Here is a 15,702-nt window from a genome sequence, read left to right as displayed (position 1 = left end):
GGTGGGATGGTTTGCTGGAACCGGTGGCTTTTAATCTAGATTTTCTGCCAGAGTTTTCTTGACGCCAACACCGGGCCGCAGGTTTCGCTCTTTGCCTTGCCTGCGCTGGCTTCAAGAGCGCTACTCATTCATGGGAAGATTCGGTCGGTCGAATGCCCCGAGTGCACCATGAAGCCTCTCTCTCTTGCTACCTCTTGGTCACGGTGAAAAACGGGAAAATGATGAAAATACATACACACACACATACAAACACACACACATATTTCGGTCGTTCAACTTTGTCAACCATGTGCGAACGATGGAAGGATTTTGCGCAGCAACAGCAGCCACGGAGTATCATACTAACAGGCGACCCTAAGCGAATTGGGCTCGCATAAACGAGTGCCTATCCAAACGATTGGATACTTTGAAAAGAACAAGGAGGAAAAAGAGGCACAATGTGAGACCCAAAAAATTATTACGTCTCAAAAAGAGGTTTTTTTGCAATTCACTCACCTCGCTACTTTTCACCCAGGCAAATCCTGGAAAGCGTACGCCAAGAAACTGGCAAACCTTCATTATTCAAGCGCACCGAAGTGTAAAAATTATTCTCAGGCACATTTTTGGAGGCAAGAGACATCCCACCGCAAGCAATTTCACTTCACATGAGCGTGTTTGACTTCTTAATCAGGTCGCCCGGGCGCAGGTGGATCGATAAGGAATGGGAACGTCACGTCCCGGGCATGGGAGCTCCCGCGATTCCCGCGGGATTAAAGCTGAACAAGGGAAGCGTCAAAATTTAAAGGCTTTGCTTGGTTAACTCATCAGCCCAAGATTTATTCGGCAAAGTCGTCAAGAACTTTATGCAAAGACGCATTTCATTGCAGTTGCATCTTCGCCCGTTGGCATGACCTTCAACTTGAACTTGAAGCATGTCTCCGGACTGAGCTCCGGGAGACCACCTGTAGGCAAACCATTTTAATGTACCGTCTCCCATCCACCAACCTCATCAACCGCCTGTTCCAACGAGCCCCGTGCGTCACGATAAAGTTTTGTCCCTTAATCAGCGAAGAGTCACGCCATCGCCAGCGGAAAAGGCCAGCGCAGGTTGATTTAATTTGCAATTAATTACAAACTACCACAGTGCCCCAACAGCAGTGCGCTGTTGCGGTTGGCTTTCGTTGGCTTCACCGATTTGCTGGAAACTAATTTCTTGCCGTAAGGCAGCATCGAAGACGTTTCGTAGATACACCCTGTGTACCGCGCAGCAACAATGAATTCAATTAGCTATCGCCTATCGACTTCTCTAGTTCTTGGGCATTCCGGAGAGCAGCAGCAACAACAAAAATACAGACAAACCAACAAAGCCCTTAATGTCACTAGGTCCATTCCACGCCGTACACCAAATATTCTCTGCCCCTAGAAAAGCATCCTACAAGCGGGTGGATCGAAAAGAAGAAGTAAAACCTTGAAAAACATTATGCAAATTTTGTCTATGACCTTTGTTGTGGGCCCTGGTGCCGTGTAGCTGATTTGTTCCGTGTACTGATTCGCGCTTTTTGTGCTTTTCTTCGTGCTCTCTCTCTCTCTGCACCCGTTCCATTACAGATGTCCAGTGTCGATCTACGCCGGGGGACGGTCAGATGGAGCAGTCACCAGCGGAGTGCCGCCCAGTTCGCTACCTCCCTTACCCTGCTGCTGGGCAGTTTGCTCTCGTCCGCGTACAGCAGTCCCGTGTTCCCGTTCACGTCATGTAAGTATGAACATACACACACATGTAGTAGCGCTAACCCTCGACAAACATACACGATGAGGGTCTGATAACTGCATTAATTCGGGACACATCGGGACCGCGGTCAGTCCGCGTGGAGTACTCCGGTGCTCAGGTGTTATCAGATTTTACAGCTTAATTATGTCGGTTTATAGGTCGATGGCACGATTCCTAATTGGAGACAGTTTTTTTTTTGTTGGTGTATGTATGTTTGCTTTTGTTTCATTTCTTACCACGGTGAGGATGCATATCAGAGATACATTGCCCTTATTTCAGGGGTCTGCATATCAGTAGTGCTGATTCAGGGGGTGATGATTAAATTAAATATTCTATTTATTCTGATAGCATGCGTGCAGCAATTAATTAAACTGGGACGCTTATTAAATGCGATGGAGTTGAGTTTAAAATATTTTTGCAAGCCAACACAAGTACAGTAGAAACATAATTTTATTCATTTGTCACCACAATAACAAAAGTTTTGTATTCTATTCCCAGAGCAAGTTTAGGATTCATTCACCTCGTTGGCAGAAGTTATAATCTCGAATGTTATACTGCTGAATAGTTTAAAATAGCTTCAATTTTAAATATAATTTTTCCATTTTTTTACAAATTCCAATGCTCTATACCTTGTAGTAGCGGCTCTATTAAGTTAAGACAAATAAAATTTTCTTCTTGCGTTTGGGCTTAACTAGCATAATGTCTGGCTAATTAGCTTATTACAACAGGCATAAAATAGTATCAGTTTTTACCAAATTCTATTGCCTTTGTAGTTCCACATCCAATAATTATTCAAAAAGCTCATAAAAATATTATTAAAACTAAGCGTTTTTCTACCACTTGTTTCTACAAATTCAGGACTTATTCGATTCTCAAGATACTCACATCACGCGATTCTTTTTGGCTCATATTATTCTACCGTTGCGTAATATGCTCCCTTCCCAAAACCCTGGGCCGGTGCAATATTTACCACCAAAAAATCGTATTAAATAGAGCGCACAATTCGTTCAACCATTCGACCCGGTCCGTTCCTCCAGAAGCCACCGGTGGATTGTGCGGAACTGAATAGAATTTAAAACACTTCGCTCTAGCTTACGGTTGTGTGGATAGGCTGTTGTTTTTTTTTCTATTCCTTGCCTTCACGGTGTGCCATCCGCATCTAAAGTGACCATTAAAACGCTGGTCTTACGGCCCTACGGGCCAGCAAAAATAATAAAACAGTCTACTACTAATAATGAAGCAGTGTGCAGGAAAATATTTCAGCTCCAAGAACCGTTAGGGAGCAGTGGAGTTTTTTTGTTCGCTTCCCGTGGTCCCGTACTACGACAATACCTACTGGTGGGCATGTGCGAGAGGATGTTGTTTTTTTTAGAGTGTGGAGAAACGGTGGAGTCGATTATGGTTTTCTTACCACGCGTGTCGCCATTGTCTTCGCGGCCAGACCACGCACAGACCAAACGCACAGGCGGAGTACCTGCGCTCCAGGGTCTCCGGTAGTCACGCCAGCCGAAGCGAAAGTGAGCGTTTCCCGTTGCCCATCTATGGGTTCTATGGGTGAGTTCATTTTTGGTACACCGGTACACCAACCATCACGCTTTCATTACGGAACTTCTAATCGATGATTGCACCTCGGCCGGTCGTGGGGGTTACCGTGTCGGAACCGTGTGCTATTGATGTGCTTTTCATTATATTTCAAGTTCTTTGTTTTGATAGATCCTCAGCAGCAACAAAAAAGCAGCACAAAAATAGCGGGAAGCACCTTCCTTCCTTACGCTGCAGTACAAACTTTTCATCCCAGCTTGTTCGGTTTATGATGGGTTTTGGTCTTTGTGTTACACCCTTAACCGCGCTATGTCTTCTTATTTCCTCTCGCACTGTCCACTTGCTTCACAACATCGTGACACTAGAAGACGCGTGCCACCCGCTACGGCTACGATGCTGGTAGAATAATAACAACGCGGTTCTCCCACGGCACATTGCAGCTGCCCCGTACGCTTCGGCAAATGCAGTTTGTTGACCTTTCTCACAAAAAAAAACCCCACCTTTATACAGCAAAACTTGAGCCAGGACAAAGCGAAACTGCTCGGAAAGTTATTTTAAACAAATTTTTGGAAACTGTTCTCCGTGTGCACCCTACGGCGCTGGACTCGACTGGGCTGAAATGGACTGGTACGGTTTTTATGCTCCCCAAGGCGCTGTTAAATATGATATGGCTATGAAAATGATTACGATGATGATCGGGATGGGTGCCACGGGCTAACGAGGCAAATCGGTAAGACTGTCTGCAAGCAGAAGTCTCCAAAGTGACTTAACAGCTTGCAGGTTAATGGAGGTGTATCACCAAAACGATGCTGAACTTTAATCGATTGTAACATCGTAAAAGTTTAACAATATATACGTCTGCATAATACCACCATGCACATTAGAGCTGAGGCGAGCATAAGAAAGAGTTTTGTTGTGAACTTTTCTTTTTGGCATAAGAACATATTTTCCTTGGTTAGCTTTAGGTCGAACTAAGTGCTCTTGTTGAAATAAGGAATGAAGCGTCATGAGAGGTTTTGTAGCAAGCTTTTCTTCTTTTTTTATCATTTTACCGATGTCATCAAGTTACTAAAATTCGGTTCGTCCAATGTATGTTGACAATTCTTCAACTGGAAATTCACCAGGCTTTATTCCAAATCCTAAGCTCTTATTTCTATTCCAGAGACCATCATCAGCTAAGGATATTGGTAGAGTTGTGTGCGATAATCACTTGCCTTCTTGGCCGGCGGTAAAGTAGTTTCCAGATATGTCTCCAGTTTTTTAGGAATCCAGGCAACAAAAACTCCAGGAAAATGTATATATTATTCACTTGAAGCATGGTTCAAAAGTAGTGCTTTACAGGCCCGAAGAAAGAAGAATTCATTCCAAATTACCTACAAGAAGTAAGCATCACTTTCGAACTGGTTTACCGCAAAGCTTTTACACTCCTTATTTGCATCAATTGCTTAAACAAACACTGCATCGACCGATTGACAAACGACGCAATTTCATTTCACTTTCTTCATGCCATAAATCTAATTGATTACTATGCTCTAATCACCCTCACCATTCTTGGCGGTGAAAGGACAGTCAGTTACCTCGGACAAACCGACCGAACTGAATTCTCCGGGTGTCCGCCTTCACAGGTCCTGCTTTCCCTACGGCCACCATCAAGCAGCATCGATTTGCAACACGGTCGCTCCACTAAATCGTACACGTACCAGTTCCAGTTTCGGCGCTTCGCTTCGGCTACGAGTGAAAGTAGCCGCGCTGCCCAAAAGGCTAAACAATGTCCCATTCTAGTTTTGCGCGATTCGACACGGAAAACGAAAGCGAATGGGCCAAACGGCGGGTGCTTCGTCTTCGTCCGGTGTTGGCGGAGGTGGAAGCAAACAAACAAACCTGAAACATCCACGGAACGGATCTTTTACACCGAAAGGACCGCGTCAACCATGCTGGGCCCATTTTTCAGCATTGTTGAGACGTACCTTCTGCTAGCGTGACAACCATTTTTTTGTTTGCTTTTATTGATGGCGGAAAGAAAACGCTTCTTTTGGCAAACAAAAGCAGAACTTGCCCGGAGGGGAGAAGACCACATCTTACCGAAATGCGGAAACAAACTTCGCACTCATACAAAGGCACACAATGCTGCACAATTGCGTGAAATTTCGATTTCGCTTTTTGGTGCGGATTTTCTTTCTTTCTTTTTTCTGCTGGTTGTTGGTAGTGGTGGAACAATTTGAAGGAATCCGCTCAGTTTGCTTATCATAACAATTCGTCCCTCGGGGCGCGGGACCAGTCCAGACCAGACACAGCGGAGTGGGGGCTGAGCGGGAGGTTGCTTTTTAGAAGCATCGCTCATTTCATACCAATTTGGTGAAGATTCGGCGTATGGGGCCGCCGCCCGCGGTAAAATTGAGGTTACCTGCAATGGACAGCAGAGTGGAGTAGGGGAAGAAAACGCGCTCCCATCTCTCTCCCCTCCCATTCCCCTATCATATCATTTCGTTTGCGCGGCGAGGCTTTCTTTGTGTTACATTAGCACCATCATCATTGCTCATCATCATCATCAGCAGCAGCAGCGTTTTGTGATGGGGCCGCCTAGGGGATATGCGCGTAATTGACACGGCACCACGAATTGCCACCCCACTCCGCTTCCTTGTTGGCAGATCCCCCCCAACCCCCCACCAACCCTATGGTTTGCCCCGCGCGGATGGCGAGCTGGGAGTTTCTCGTGCGTTTCTCGCGCTTTCGGTTTTGAGGTCACTGGGTAAAGCTGCGGGTGCATGCTGGGCAGCTTTAATTTACTTTCTTCTTCCGCCAAAAAGCACCCACTCCTACCGCCGCTTCCCATCAGTTGCTTCTCTCCCTGCCATGCGCACACAAAACCTTTCCCAAGATACTGGTTTGGCAGACACTATCAAAACCAAGCGAGCAGTAATGGGATGGGAAAGCAGGAAATGTTTGCCGTTCTGCTGGTGCAAATCAACGCGCCAGTCCTAACCAGTTGGCAACACCTACGCCGTGGCCGGTCCAACCCAAAGCTCAAACCCTCTGCTCGCTGGCGTTCACTTTCATTCACAGGTTAGCTTGAAATTCGTGAACCTGAAATCGTTCAGCCCCTTGGACGGGGTTGATATTTGTCATGTCCGAATTTGCTGCAGCAAAGCTGCTCGGGTGCCAAAACCATGCCAGCCAAACCGGATTCCCGCGCCGGGTGACGCACCGCGGATTATGTTCACACATTTTGTGTCCATTGCCTCGGGAGAAAGTGTCACTCGGGCAGGCGGGAAGCGACCCGCAATGGCACCCGAGGGTGATGGATGGAATGGCACACGCGTGAGTCATGCGGCTCAATTCGAAAGCGCAAGTAAACGGGCCCAACATTCCACCCAAATGGGGGTTTTGTTGACCGAAGCGCTGTGTGTGGAAAGTGATGGCGTAGGCGGCTATAGGTCACATGGGAAGCACAAGGACGTTGAAGTATGAGCACTAAATTGTAAGCAATACCGGCTATCCGAGGGGAGCGCAGAACGTTCTATGTCGCATTCAGCTGGTTGTTTATTTTTCAAGCAGAAAAATGGGACCACGGTGATAAAATAAATGCAAACCAGAACATAGTTTTTGATGAAGAAAGCTTGAATCGTTTTCAAACTCTGCGCTCTTCTCAACATAAAAAACAAGAAAACAAACAAGCTAATGAAGACTGACAGTTTTTAAAGCTTGTTAAGTCAGCCTTTATAGGACGAAATAAATAGTCATGCTTTTATAACCCCTCATTATTTTTTATTTGATAACTTCAACTACTTCAAGGTTCTTTACCGCCGGCCAAGAAGGCAAGTGATTATCGCACACAACTCTACCAATATCCTCTACGCCCCTTCAGAGACTAGACGATTCTACCGGCCAGAGCACGATTGCCAACGGCACGTCTTGAACTTGACTTTGAACTTGCTTCGTGCAGGGGCAAAAGGAACTGAAATGACACAAAAGAGATCATACAACCAGACCGAACTGCTGCTGTTTTTTCCCGCGATCATGTCTCCCATGTGTCCAGGGGCCATTGCCATGCCGATTCCGATTCATGCCAGTGGTCGGTCGCATGTTGGTCGCATGTACACCCGTTCCGTTGCGTTTGCAGGTTTACACAAACGGGTTTCGGTTATGCAAACCCAAGCTCTCCGTTTCCTCTCACCCTCTTTCTCATCCCCCTGGTTACGAGTTCTCGAGCCCAAGTTTCTAGACTGGAACGTGAAGGGACACGACCGGAGAACACGGTCGACCTGCCTTCCGACGCTCGGCTAGGCAATGAAAATAAACAGAGTTAATTTAACCCATTGTGGTGGGAGCGGGTTTTTGCACAAAACTCCCGCCAAACAGGGTTCTACCAAAACCCCCCCGGAGGCACTATTCTTCTGCCGGCGTAATAACGAGCGCTGACAGCTGGACACTTAGTTGACTCTCGTTCTGTGTGAGGGTAGGATGACCTCGCTCCGATAGCTATGCCGTTAAGTGACAACGATGGGAAAACATCTGGATGGTTGGATCTTGGTTGGATTTGGAACGTTTCACAGAGGTGCTCAGACCAGTTCCGGCTCGGAAGCAATCGTGCATTGTTTTCCGTCGGTTCACCCCAAAGTTGCGTTAGTTCATCAAACTTGATCTGGTGTTCCGTGTTCCGTGTGGTGTCACCGGGTGCGATCGCGATAACGTTACGCCTCTGCTGACAACTTTCATAACTGCTTTGAGTGTCTGATCGAAACATTAAGATGCATGCATAACGCGTGTATGTGAGGAAGCTTCCCGCAACCTGACACACACTTCATCGCCCGCAAGACAAACAATCACATTTCACATTTAAAGAAAGCAAACGTAGGAACATGAATCATTGACAACCACGGTAATCAGGCTTTTCAGGAATACGCTTCAGTCAGCAGAAAAGAAAGTAATCTCGTTACAACGCATCGTTGTAGCCAAACGACACCTCAATCTCAGCCCAAGCCATGCTTTCAACGACCGAAGAAAGTAAAACTCCACTTCCTTCACACCGGGCGGCGACGGCGCATTCGGTGGTGCAGTTTTAAGCACCTTCCCCCAGCACAGAGAGCAATCATCCGGCAACCCAACAAAGGGGCAATTGTATAAGAACCATAAATCGAGGTAAACGATATCCGGGCTGACCCACTTTCGAGGGAGCTCCCGTTTTGGAGCATCCAAGCCAACAACGCCCGCATCGTGCTCGACCCAGCAAAGGGAGGACAGCGGCAGCGCAGCTGTGGCTATGGGCAGACGAAAGGAATGGTTTCATTTTAAATTCCATCCAACATCCGTCCATTTCCCGGAGAAGCGTGTCCTACTCGGGACGTTTCAGTAATTCATGAGCGCACGCTACACCTTGGTGTTCCAGGCATTCGTTCAAAAGAGCATTTCTAACGCTGGTCTGGCGCTTATCGGATTGTTGAGAGCAACAGAGAGAGAGCGAGTGTATGCAAATGGAATTTCGGCGTTTTTGCAGGTGCTGACTGTGGCGAGCAAGATGCTTACGTGCGATATGATGCTGTAAAAATAACACATTGACCTAGTCCGGTACACGTGAGCTGAAATGTTGGTCGCGTTAGATGCACAGCGTTAAACGGGCGGCAGGACTAGAAACTCGGTTTTGGACATTTAGAGATAGAGCGATAGAGAGTGCTTTAGAATGGCACTTAATTCATGGAGCTGTTGAGCTGTTCGCTGTAAATGTTTGTTTGTCGCTCTGGATATTTATAACCAAACCATAAGCACGCATCACATACCCGTACTAATCGCTTTATCTGTAACCTACATCTTCTCTCTTCCTCCAGTTCAAGCTAGCAGAAACCTTCGGCATCTTCCCTGCGTGGTACGAAACACTGGCGAGGAAGGAATTTGCATGTTCGCTATCGATTGCTTTAAGGCCAATGGCACACATTTGGGCGTGTGTATAGACAAAATTTTCTTCGGATCTTGCTGTCAGGTCAATGTAAGTACGCTTTAACTCTCTCCATTTCTCTTAACACTATGCCTTTTGTGATTACCGTTTCTCTTCTTCTCCCAGGACGATCGGTTACTGTTCGATCCGGATATTACGGATAACAGCATCGATCACAACTCGGTCGGTAACTTCCAGCACTTTCCACCATCGGTGAATACGCACCGAAAGCCACCGCTCACGGAAACTCGCCTGCCAACAACGGCACCTGGCAATGGGACGAAGTACGAGCTGCTCAGCACATCCACGACCACGCGACGCACGACCTCCAAGAACAATCGACGAACGACATCCACCACCGAACGGACGACGAAAGCTCCCCAGAAGGTTCAACAGAAGGATGATCTGCAGACGACGACTGAGTACCAGGAGTTCACAACGTTCCAGTACGTGCAGAGCAGTAAAAACCCTGCCGGAAGTTCATCGCCAACATCGAACAAACGGCCTTCAGCACGCCCCAGTCCCAGTTTGGCAACGCAGGATAATCGTGTTTCTACGACCCGAACAACCACTTACAAACCTTACAAAACACGTCGTCCTACGACTAACAAAACCTCAACGGTACGTCCACCTAACAGACGGCCTGCGCAACCACTAACGACTACGACCGAAGCGCCAACGACGACTCCACCATCTACGACTAGGAAAGTCTCTGGACAGAACACGAGACATCCAACGACTTCGTCAACGATTGCATCTCGCAAGCCGCCCAGTTCGATTGCTGCTTCCCAGACACAGACGACCATTGCGTCGAGACAACCAGCGACGACGCAGTCCACTCCGAAACCCGAATCAACGACTCCCTCTGTCACGTATTCCCGACGACCAACAACGTCTCCTTCGCTGGTACCTTTAACCAAACCGACCACGAACCGAAGACGGCCTACAACTACTACCACGACGACTACCAAAACGACTGTACCGGCCACGACAAGCTCGGAAACGACGCGAGCGCCTCGTCCGCGTCCCAAACCAACATCCCAAGTCGCCACTGTGCCGGCCACATCGCTAGACCATCTAGTTGAGACGCATTCTTCGAGCTCGGAAGCTACATCGAGTAGTGCTGTTCCCTCAAGCAGTACGAGTAAACCAACTTATCCTTCGACCACGGTTAAAGTAACACAACCAACCACACCGACACCAACTCCAACACCGGCCTCTTCCACTACAAGATCCACCCAATCCGAACCGTCAGTGCAATCTTCCACCATAAAGGTTCCGGAGGCTCCGATCAACCTTGGAGACTCTGAGGATCTCGCCTCCCTTTCCCGGCCTGGGCTGGTAACATGGACTAGCATCCTGGAAGACACACCGACCGAGCGTCCTAGCTCGAATCAAGGTAAGTACAGTCCCGATCGTACCGCTTCTCACATACATATGCTCTCATGCGCCCCCAACTTCATGCCCATCATCATCATGCATCTGCAGGACCGACCACTTCCAACAGCTGGATACTCATACAGACACTAACCCCGGAAGAGGTCGTTGCTAGTAATCAAACTAACCAGCATGAACCATCATCCTCCACTCACACACCGCCCGCATCGGTCGAGGTGTCCTTCGCGCAGGACACTAAGCTACCGATCGAGTCGCTTCTACCGGAGGCGGCCTACGTGTACAACACGGTCCCGGAGGAGGAACCCGCTCCAACCATTCTCCTGCTGCCGGACGATCTTTCGGTACATTCGCAAGTAACGTCCACCTCTCGCTCACCCGATCAATCGTTGGAAGCGCAGTCGAAGACCACGGAGAGTTCGGTTGCAAGCAGCAGTACGACCGAACAGGTCAAATCGAGTACTCTCCCATCGTACGAGCGAACGAGCACCACGGTGCGTCACTCATCGATCGTTCCATCGACAACCACTGACAGTACGACGATCGTAACCAGACATGGACCAGTGTCGTCCACCACCGCCCAGTCACAGATCACTCAATCACCCGCCAAACCCAGTAGCGAGGCGGTAGAAGCGATTAACGAATCGGTTGAGACGACATTGTCCACGACGATCGTATCCTCCTCGCCGAGAACGACCGAGATTCCTGTCGCCGCTGTTACTTCGAGTCATTTTACATCCTCCGCCGCACCGACCTTAACGACCAGTGATATGTTTACGAGCGTATACGAACAGACATCATCAGTGTCTAGCGAGGAATCTGGTAAATTGCATGGCTTTTAAAATAATCTGCCCTCACAAACACACACGCACACACACTAACTTCATTCATTTGGTGACTTTAAAGACTGCACATTTCCCTCACTAACTGCACCATGCGAATGCGAGATAAAACGATACGGCGCAACATCCGTGCCGTGGCAGATCCAATGACAAGTTCCGCGTAAATGCTGCGATTAATAACATAATTCCCGCGGCATGTACGCAAGCTTAAACTGCGATGAGAGATGGTACTAATGGCACTATTAGCCTGTGTCGTTTACCTTTTGCTAATCATCATTCTTTTTGCCTGGCGTTTTCAATTTCAAACCCAAGAGTTGTTTTTCGTATTTTTTACGGCAAAAATTCATACTAAAATCACATTTAACGCACTGTCCATTTGGATCATCGCTTGTTACATCGCTTCGCAGGACATTTGTTTTGCTACGGAGCCCGTCAATGCATCGCAAAGCATGACTGCGGTTTATTTACCTTCGGTTATATGTGGGGGCCCTTTAATAACTGCTCATTTGCTATCATCAAACAGGCACATCCTCCACGACGGACGCTTGGACGTCTTCGAAACGACCGCCGGCCGTCGACGTGTCGTCCACCACGGAAACCATGCTTGTGCTTCGTGAGACGACGACTGCCGCTGAGGAGTCGATCGAGAGCGCTACCGAAGGCAGCGGCGAGGAAGAATCCGGTAGCGGCAGCGAAGAAGGCTCCAGCGAGGAAGAAGAAGAGGAAGAAGGAGAGGAAGGAGAGGAAGGTACGGATGAAAGTGAAGAAACGACTGATGCAACGACGGCCTCGATCGAGAACGCTACCGACGCTACCCAGCACAAGCAAACGAACGAAAGCACCACCCCGGTGACATCTTCCTCCACGGCAAGCTCCACCTCGGCAGCTCCCAGCAGTAGCAGCAGCAGCAGCAGCCCGAGCACAGTGTCCTCGACCTCGCTCGAGCCCAGCACGATGACAGCCTCAACCTTGTCACCGGTTTCGATCTCCACCACGTCCACCTCGAGCTCATCCCCATCAACGCTGTCAACGTCCAACAACGTGACGACACCAACATCAGCACCGGTGACATCAGACCGTGGCCCAACAACGACCCAGGGCACGTCGACGACCGGCATGCCCATCAAGTTCCCCGAGCAGCCGGCCAGCAATCAGACGGCGCTTCCGACAACGACCACCCTGGCGATGCTTGCCAACGTCACCACGGACGGTGTTACGCTGGCGCCCGATTTCTTGACCACCTCAACACTGCCGACGCTCGAGGGGATCGATTACCGATCGGGTGAGTACACCTTTGACATAGGAGGCCGTACGGGGGGGGGGGGGGGGGGGGGGAACCGTATCGCACACGCAATCGCCAACTTGCCAACCAAAATGCCCCGATCAGGGTGCCGTTCTGTGGTGAGCTTAAAATTATCTCATCTCACGCGGAAGGAAGCAACCGCGTTATGTCCCATTACAGGGTGATTGCGTCTTCAGACCGCTCATCAGCTTGAGGCCAGTTTTTTGTTGTTGCTACGAATGTGCTTATTGCTGATTCTCACTCTTTTTCCCGAGCACAAACACAAACACACACCGACACGCCCTTCGGGCGTCATTCGTTGGCGTGGAGGGTCATAAAAATATAACATAAATAATTGATAATAACATAAAACAATTTTAACCTTGAAAGCAAGTTCAATGCTTCGCCCGCACGCCACACCACAAGTCACGAAGGTTCGGTATCCCCCGGGCTCATCCCTGCCCGAGCAGAACGAGCAACAATGCTCGCGTCCGTCTTCGGACTCGGGTTCGGTTTTGTCATTACCACCCCGATCCAGGCAGCATCTCCCGGACTGATTCACCTTTGCGGTGGGAGATCGGATGTCCCTATTGCCTAATGCAAACCGAGGCCGGGTGAATCCAGCTCGTTCCAGTGCTGGAATTGCACAAGCAAGGCGCGATCGGATCTTCCACCGCTCCCTGATTGTGTGGCATCTTCGTGCAGGAATTCTTCCTTGGAGCTTGGCAAGGGATTGCGAATTTTTGTTCTCTCGCTTCTTGTGCATGTTTCAACATTCAGAGCGCGGTAAAAAAAACGGAAGGTAAACAATACCTCATACTGAAGATTTGCGAGCAGCACCTTTTGGGCGACCCCGAAGGCACACGCGAGGCCGGGAGACCGAGCTGAGCACGACCTGTTTCGAAATCGATTACACTGATCGCTATCGACAGGTAGACTCTATTTACCTTCGACCATTCGCAGGCGGAACGGCACAATGGTTTGCACCGAAATGATTGATAGTCTGATAAATTAGCTTTATGTATTTAAAGTACCTCCCGCTGTTAGGGTCTGCTCAGGTGGAGCGCATTTTGGCAAACATCCTTTACGACTGTGGGAATCAATTTTTGCAATATGAAGGCAGATTTTACAGCTCACTACAGGGTGTACCTTTTTGGGGTGAAGATCGTCTTGTCTCCATTAAGATGCTGTACGGATGTTCCTTCCCAATCGAAGGCAGGCTCAATAATAAGCCCATCACTGTGGTTACGAACGGGACACTAAATTCAATCCCTTTGGCTTTGAGGCCATTGCACACCTCAACCATTGGTATGAAATATTATCGAGCATTGACGTGCGAGCATTCGCAAGAGCACAAATACAACCCATCCAAGAGTGTGATCCTGAGCCCAAAGGAGGGCTCGTACCGGACAGCCATGACCATACCGGAGCAAAGCGTCAGAACGTGCGTGTCCCTCCCCGACACCTGATTTACTGGTTTTTCGGGCTTGAATAAAATAAATTATTTATATTTACTTAATGGTATCATTACTATCACACACACATACGGGTAATGTTGATTTATGTTCAAGCCCGGCGTGTTGGCCGGCCTGGGGACCGCTCAGTGCCGGCACCTTGACTTTGACAGTTGCACACTCTTGCGTGATCCTTCTACGAGGGCACCTCCTTCGTCGTCGTCCGGAGGGCATTCACAGGTCGTTTGTTATCCAGTTTTTTTTTTGTTGTTGTTTCAGTTGTTGTCTTCTTTCGTTTTGCCCGTGTTCACACTTTGAACACCAGAACCGGGCCAGAAAGATGTGTGTGTGTGTGTGGTTTGGCTTTTTGTCGCCATCGAGGATCACCAACGCGGGTTGCGCAATCCTGTTTTGGGATTGCGCACCGCATCGCGATCGGTTGTGAACGGAATTTAGCGCAGGAGCTGCATAGGAATGTACAGGGTGGTGGGGCCGCCCCGGTGGCTTATCGCTTGCTTGTTAACATTATGTAATTAATTGTTACCGCGAGGAGCATTGTGTCGTGTTGCGGGCATGCGAACATGCAATGTGATCGTCCGTTCGGTTACTGACACTGTTGTACGGTTTTGCCTGCGAGCAGAATGGAGCTCAGTTCGCTGACATCTTGATGGTTGGGTTCCTCCCCCTATTGACAGCAGTTTACAAACGATTTTAATTGATAGCTTACACATGTTTACAATGTATTGTGAAGTGATCCAAAACGGAAGCTTTGTTGACATTGTATTCTTGCTGCTAAAGTACAATAAGTATTATTCCATTTTGAGAGGTCACTTTGAGCCCCTTTGTACCTTAGGCGTAATCCTATTATAAGCAACATTTTCACGCCATTCCACCATTTCTACCGTGTTGATAGATTCATCCCAGCGCAAGATGAATTGCTTCGCACACGGTGTATCATTTATCATAACTCAAAACTCCAGGCTTCAACATTCAATTAATGCGTCCTGGATGCCGCCACAGCTGCTAGATGTCCGCTGCGAATTGCTGTACAACACCGTGGAAATATAAAACTCTCGTTGACAGCGAATTACATGTACGATTCTCGTTTCGCAACAACCCCGAGTAAGTGTCGAGGAGTGCATGTACTGCTTATCCTCTGGACACCAACCACTCTTGCGCGTCTAATGATAATCGCGCATCGCGGCTCTTCCTCTCGTGCGGAGCGAACATTTCATTACATATTATGCACGCTGTCGTCCTCGCTACGGTTTGCCCATTCGTTCGCTCCAAGTGACCCTTTCCGATCGGTAAAAATTAATCTTACCACTGCAACCTCACCGATCAGCGGCTTGGACATTGCACCGATAAGAAGAAGCTGTGCGAAAAACTGGTTCCCACAGTCAGCTGCCCGCCGACCCCGAGTGCGTCGCCGGCGAGTGTGTTAGCACCGCGCGCTACACAAACCACGCACACCCATCAAGATCGCACGGATCTGATTGGGTCGAAGAGGA

General features: G+C 48.7%; 2 protein-coding genes across 3 annotated transcripts in view; one reads left to right on the top strand and one right to left on the bottom strand.

Moving 5' to 3' along the window:
* The window catches only part of LOC120954768 (probable nuclear hormone receptor HR3), a 509,904-nt gene that overhangs the window by 245,158 nt on the left and 249,044 nt on the right, over positions 1-15,702 (bottom strand). The gene's annotated exons all lie outside the window — the stretch shown is intronic.
* The window catches only part of LOC120957090 (uncharacterized), a 29,681-nt gene that overhangs the window by 11,523 nt on the left and 2,456 nt on the right, over positions 1-15,702 (top strand). Inside the window, exons 3-7 of one of the 2 annotated variants that reach the window (XM_049610197.1) lie at positions 1,588-1,732; positions 9,112-9,269; positions 9,345-10,617; positions 10,707-11,435; positions 11,979-12,737. In XM_049610197.1, the coding sequence (XP_049466154.1) occupies positions 1,588-1,732; positions 9,112-9,269; positions 9,345-10,617; positions 10,707-11,435; positions 11,979-12,737 (3,064 nt within the window). The remainder of the gene's footprint in view (positions 1-1,587; positions 1,733-9,111; positions 9,270-9,344; positions 10,618-10,706; positions 11,436-11,978; positions 12,738-15,702) is intronic. The other variant, XM_049610198.1, reaches the window with a different exon arrangement.

This window comes from Anopheles coluzzii, chromosome 3, assembly GCF_943734685.1.
Source record: "Anopheles coluzzii chromosome 3, AcolN3, whole genome shotgun sequence".
NCBI lineage: Eukaryota > Metazoa > Arthropoda > Insecta > Diptera > Culicidae > Anopheles > Anopheles coluzzii.
The sequence above is the reverse complement of the archived record's forward strand: the minus strand, read 5'-3'. Positions and strand labels throughout refer to the sequence as shown.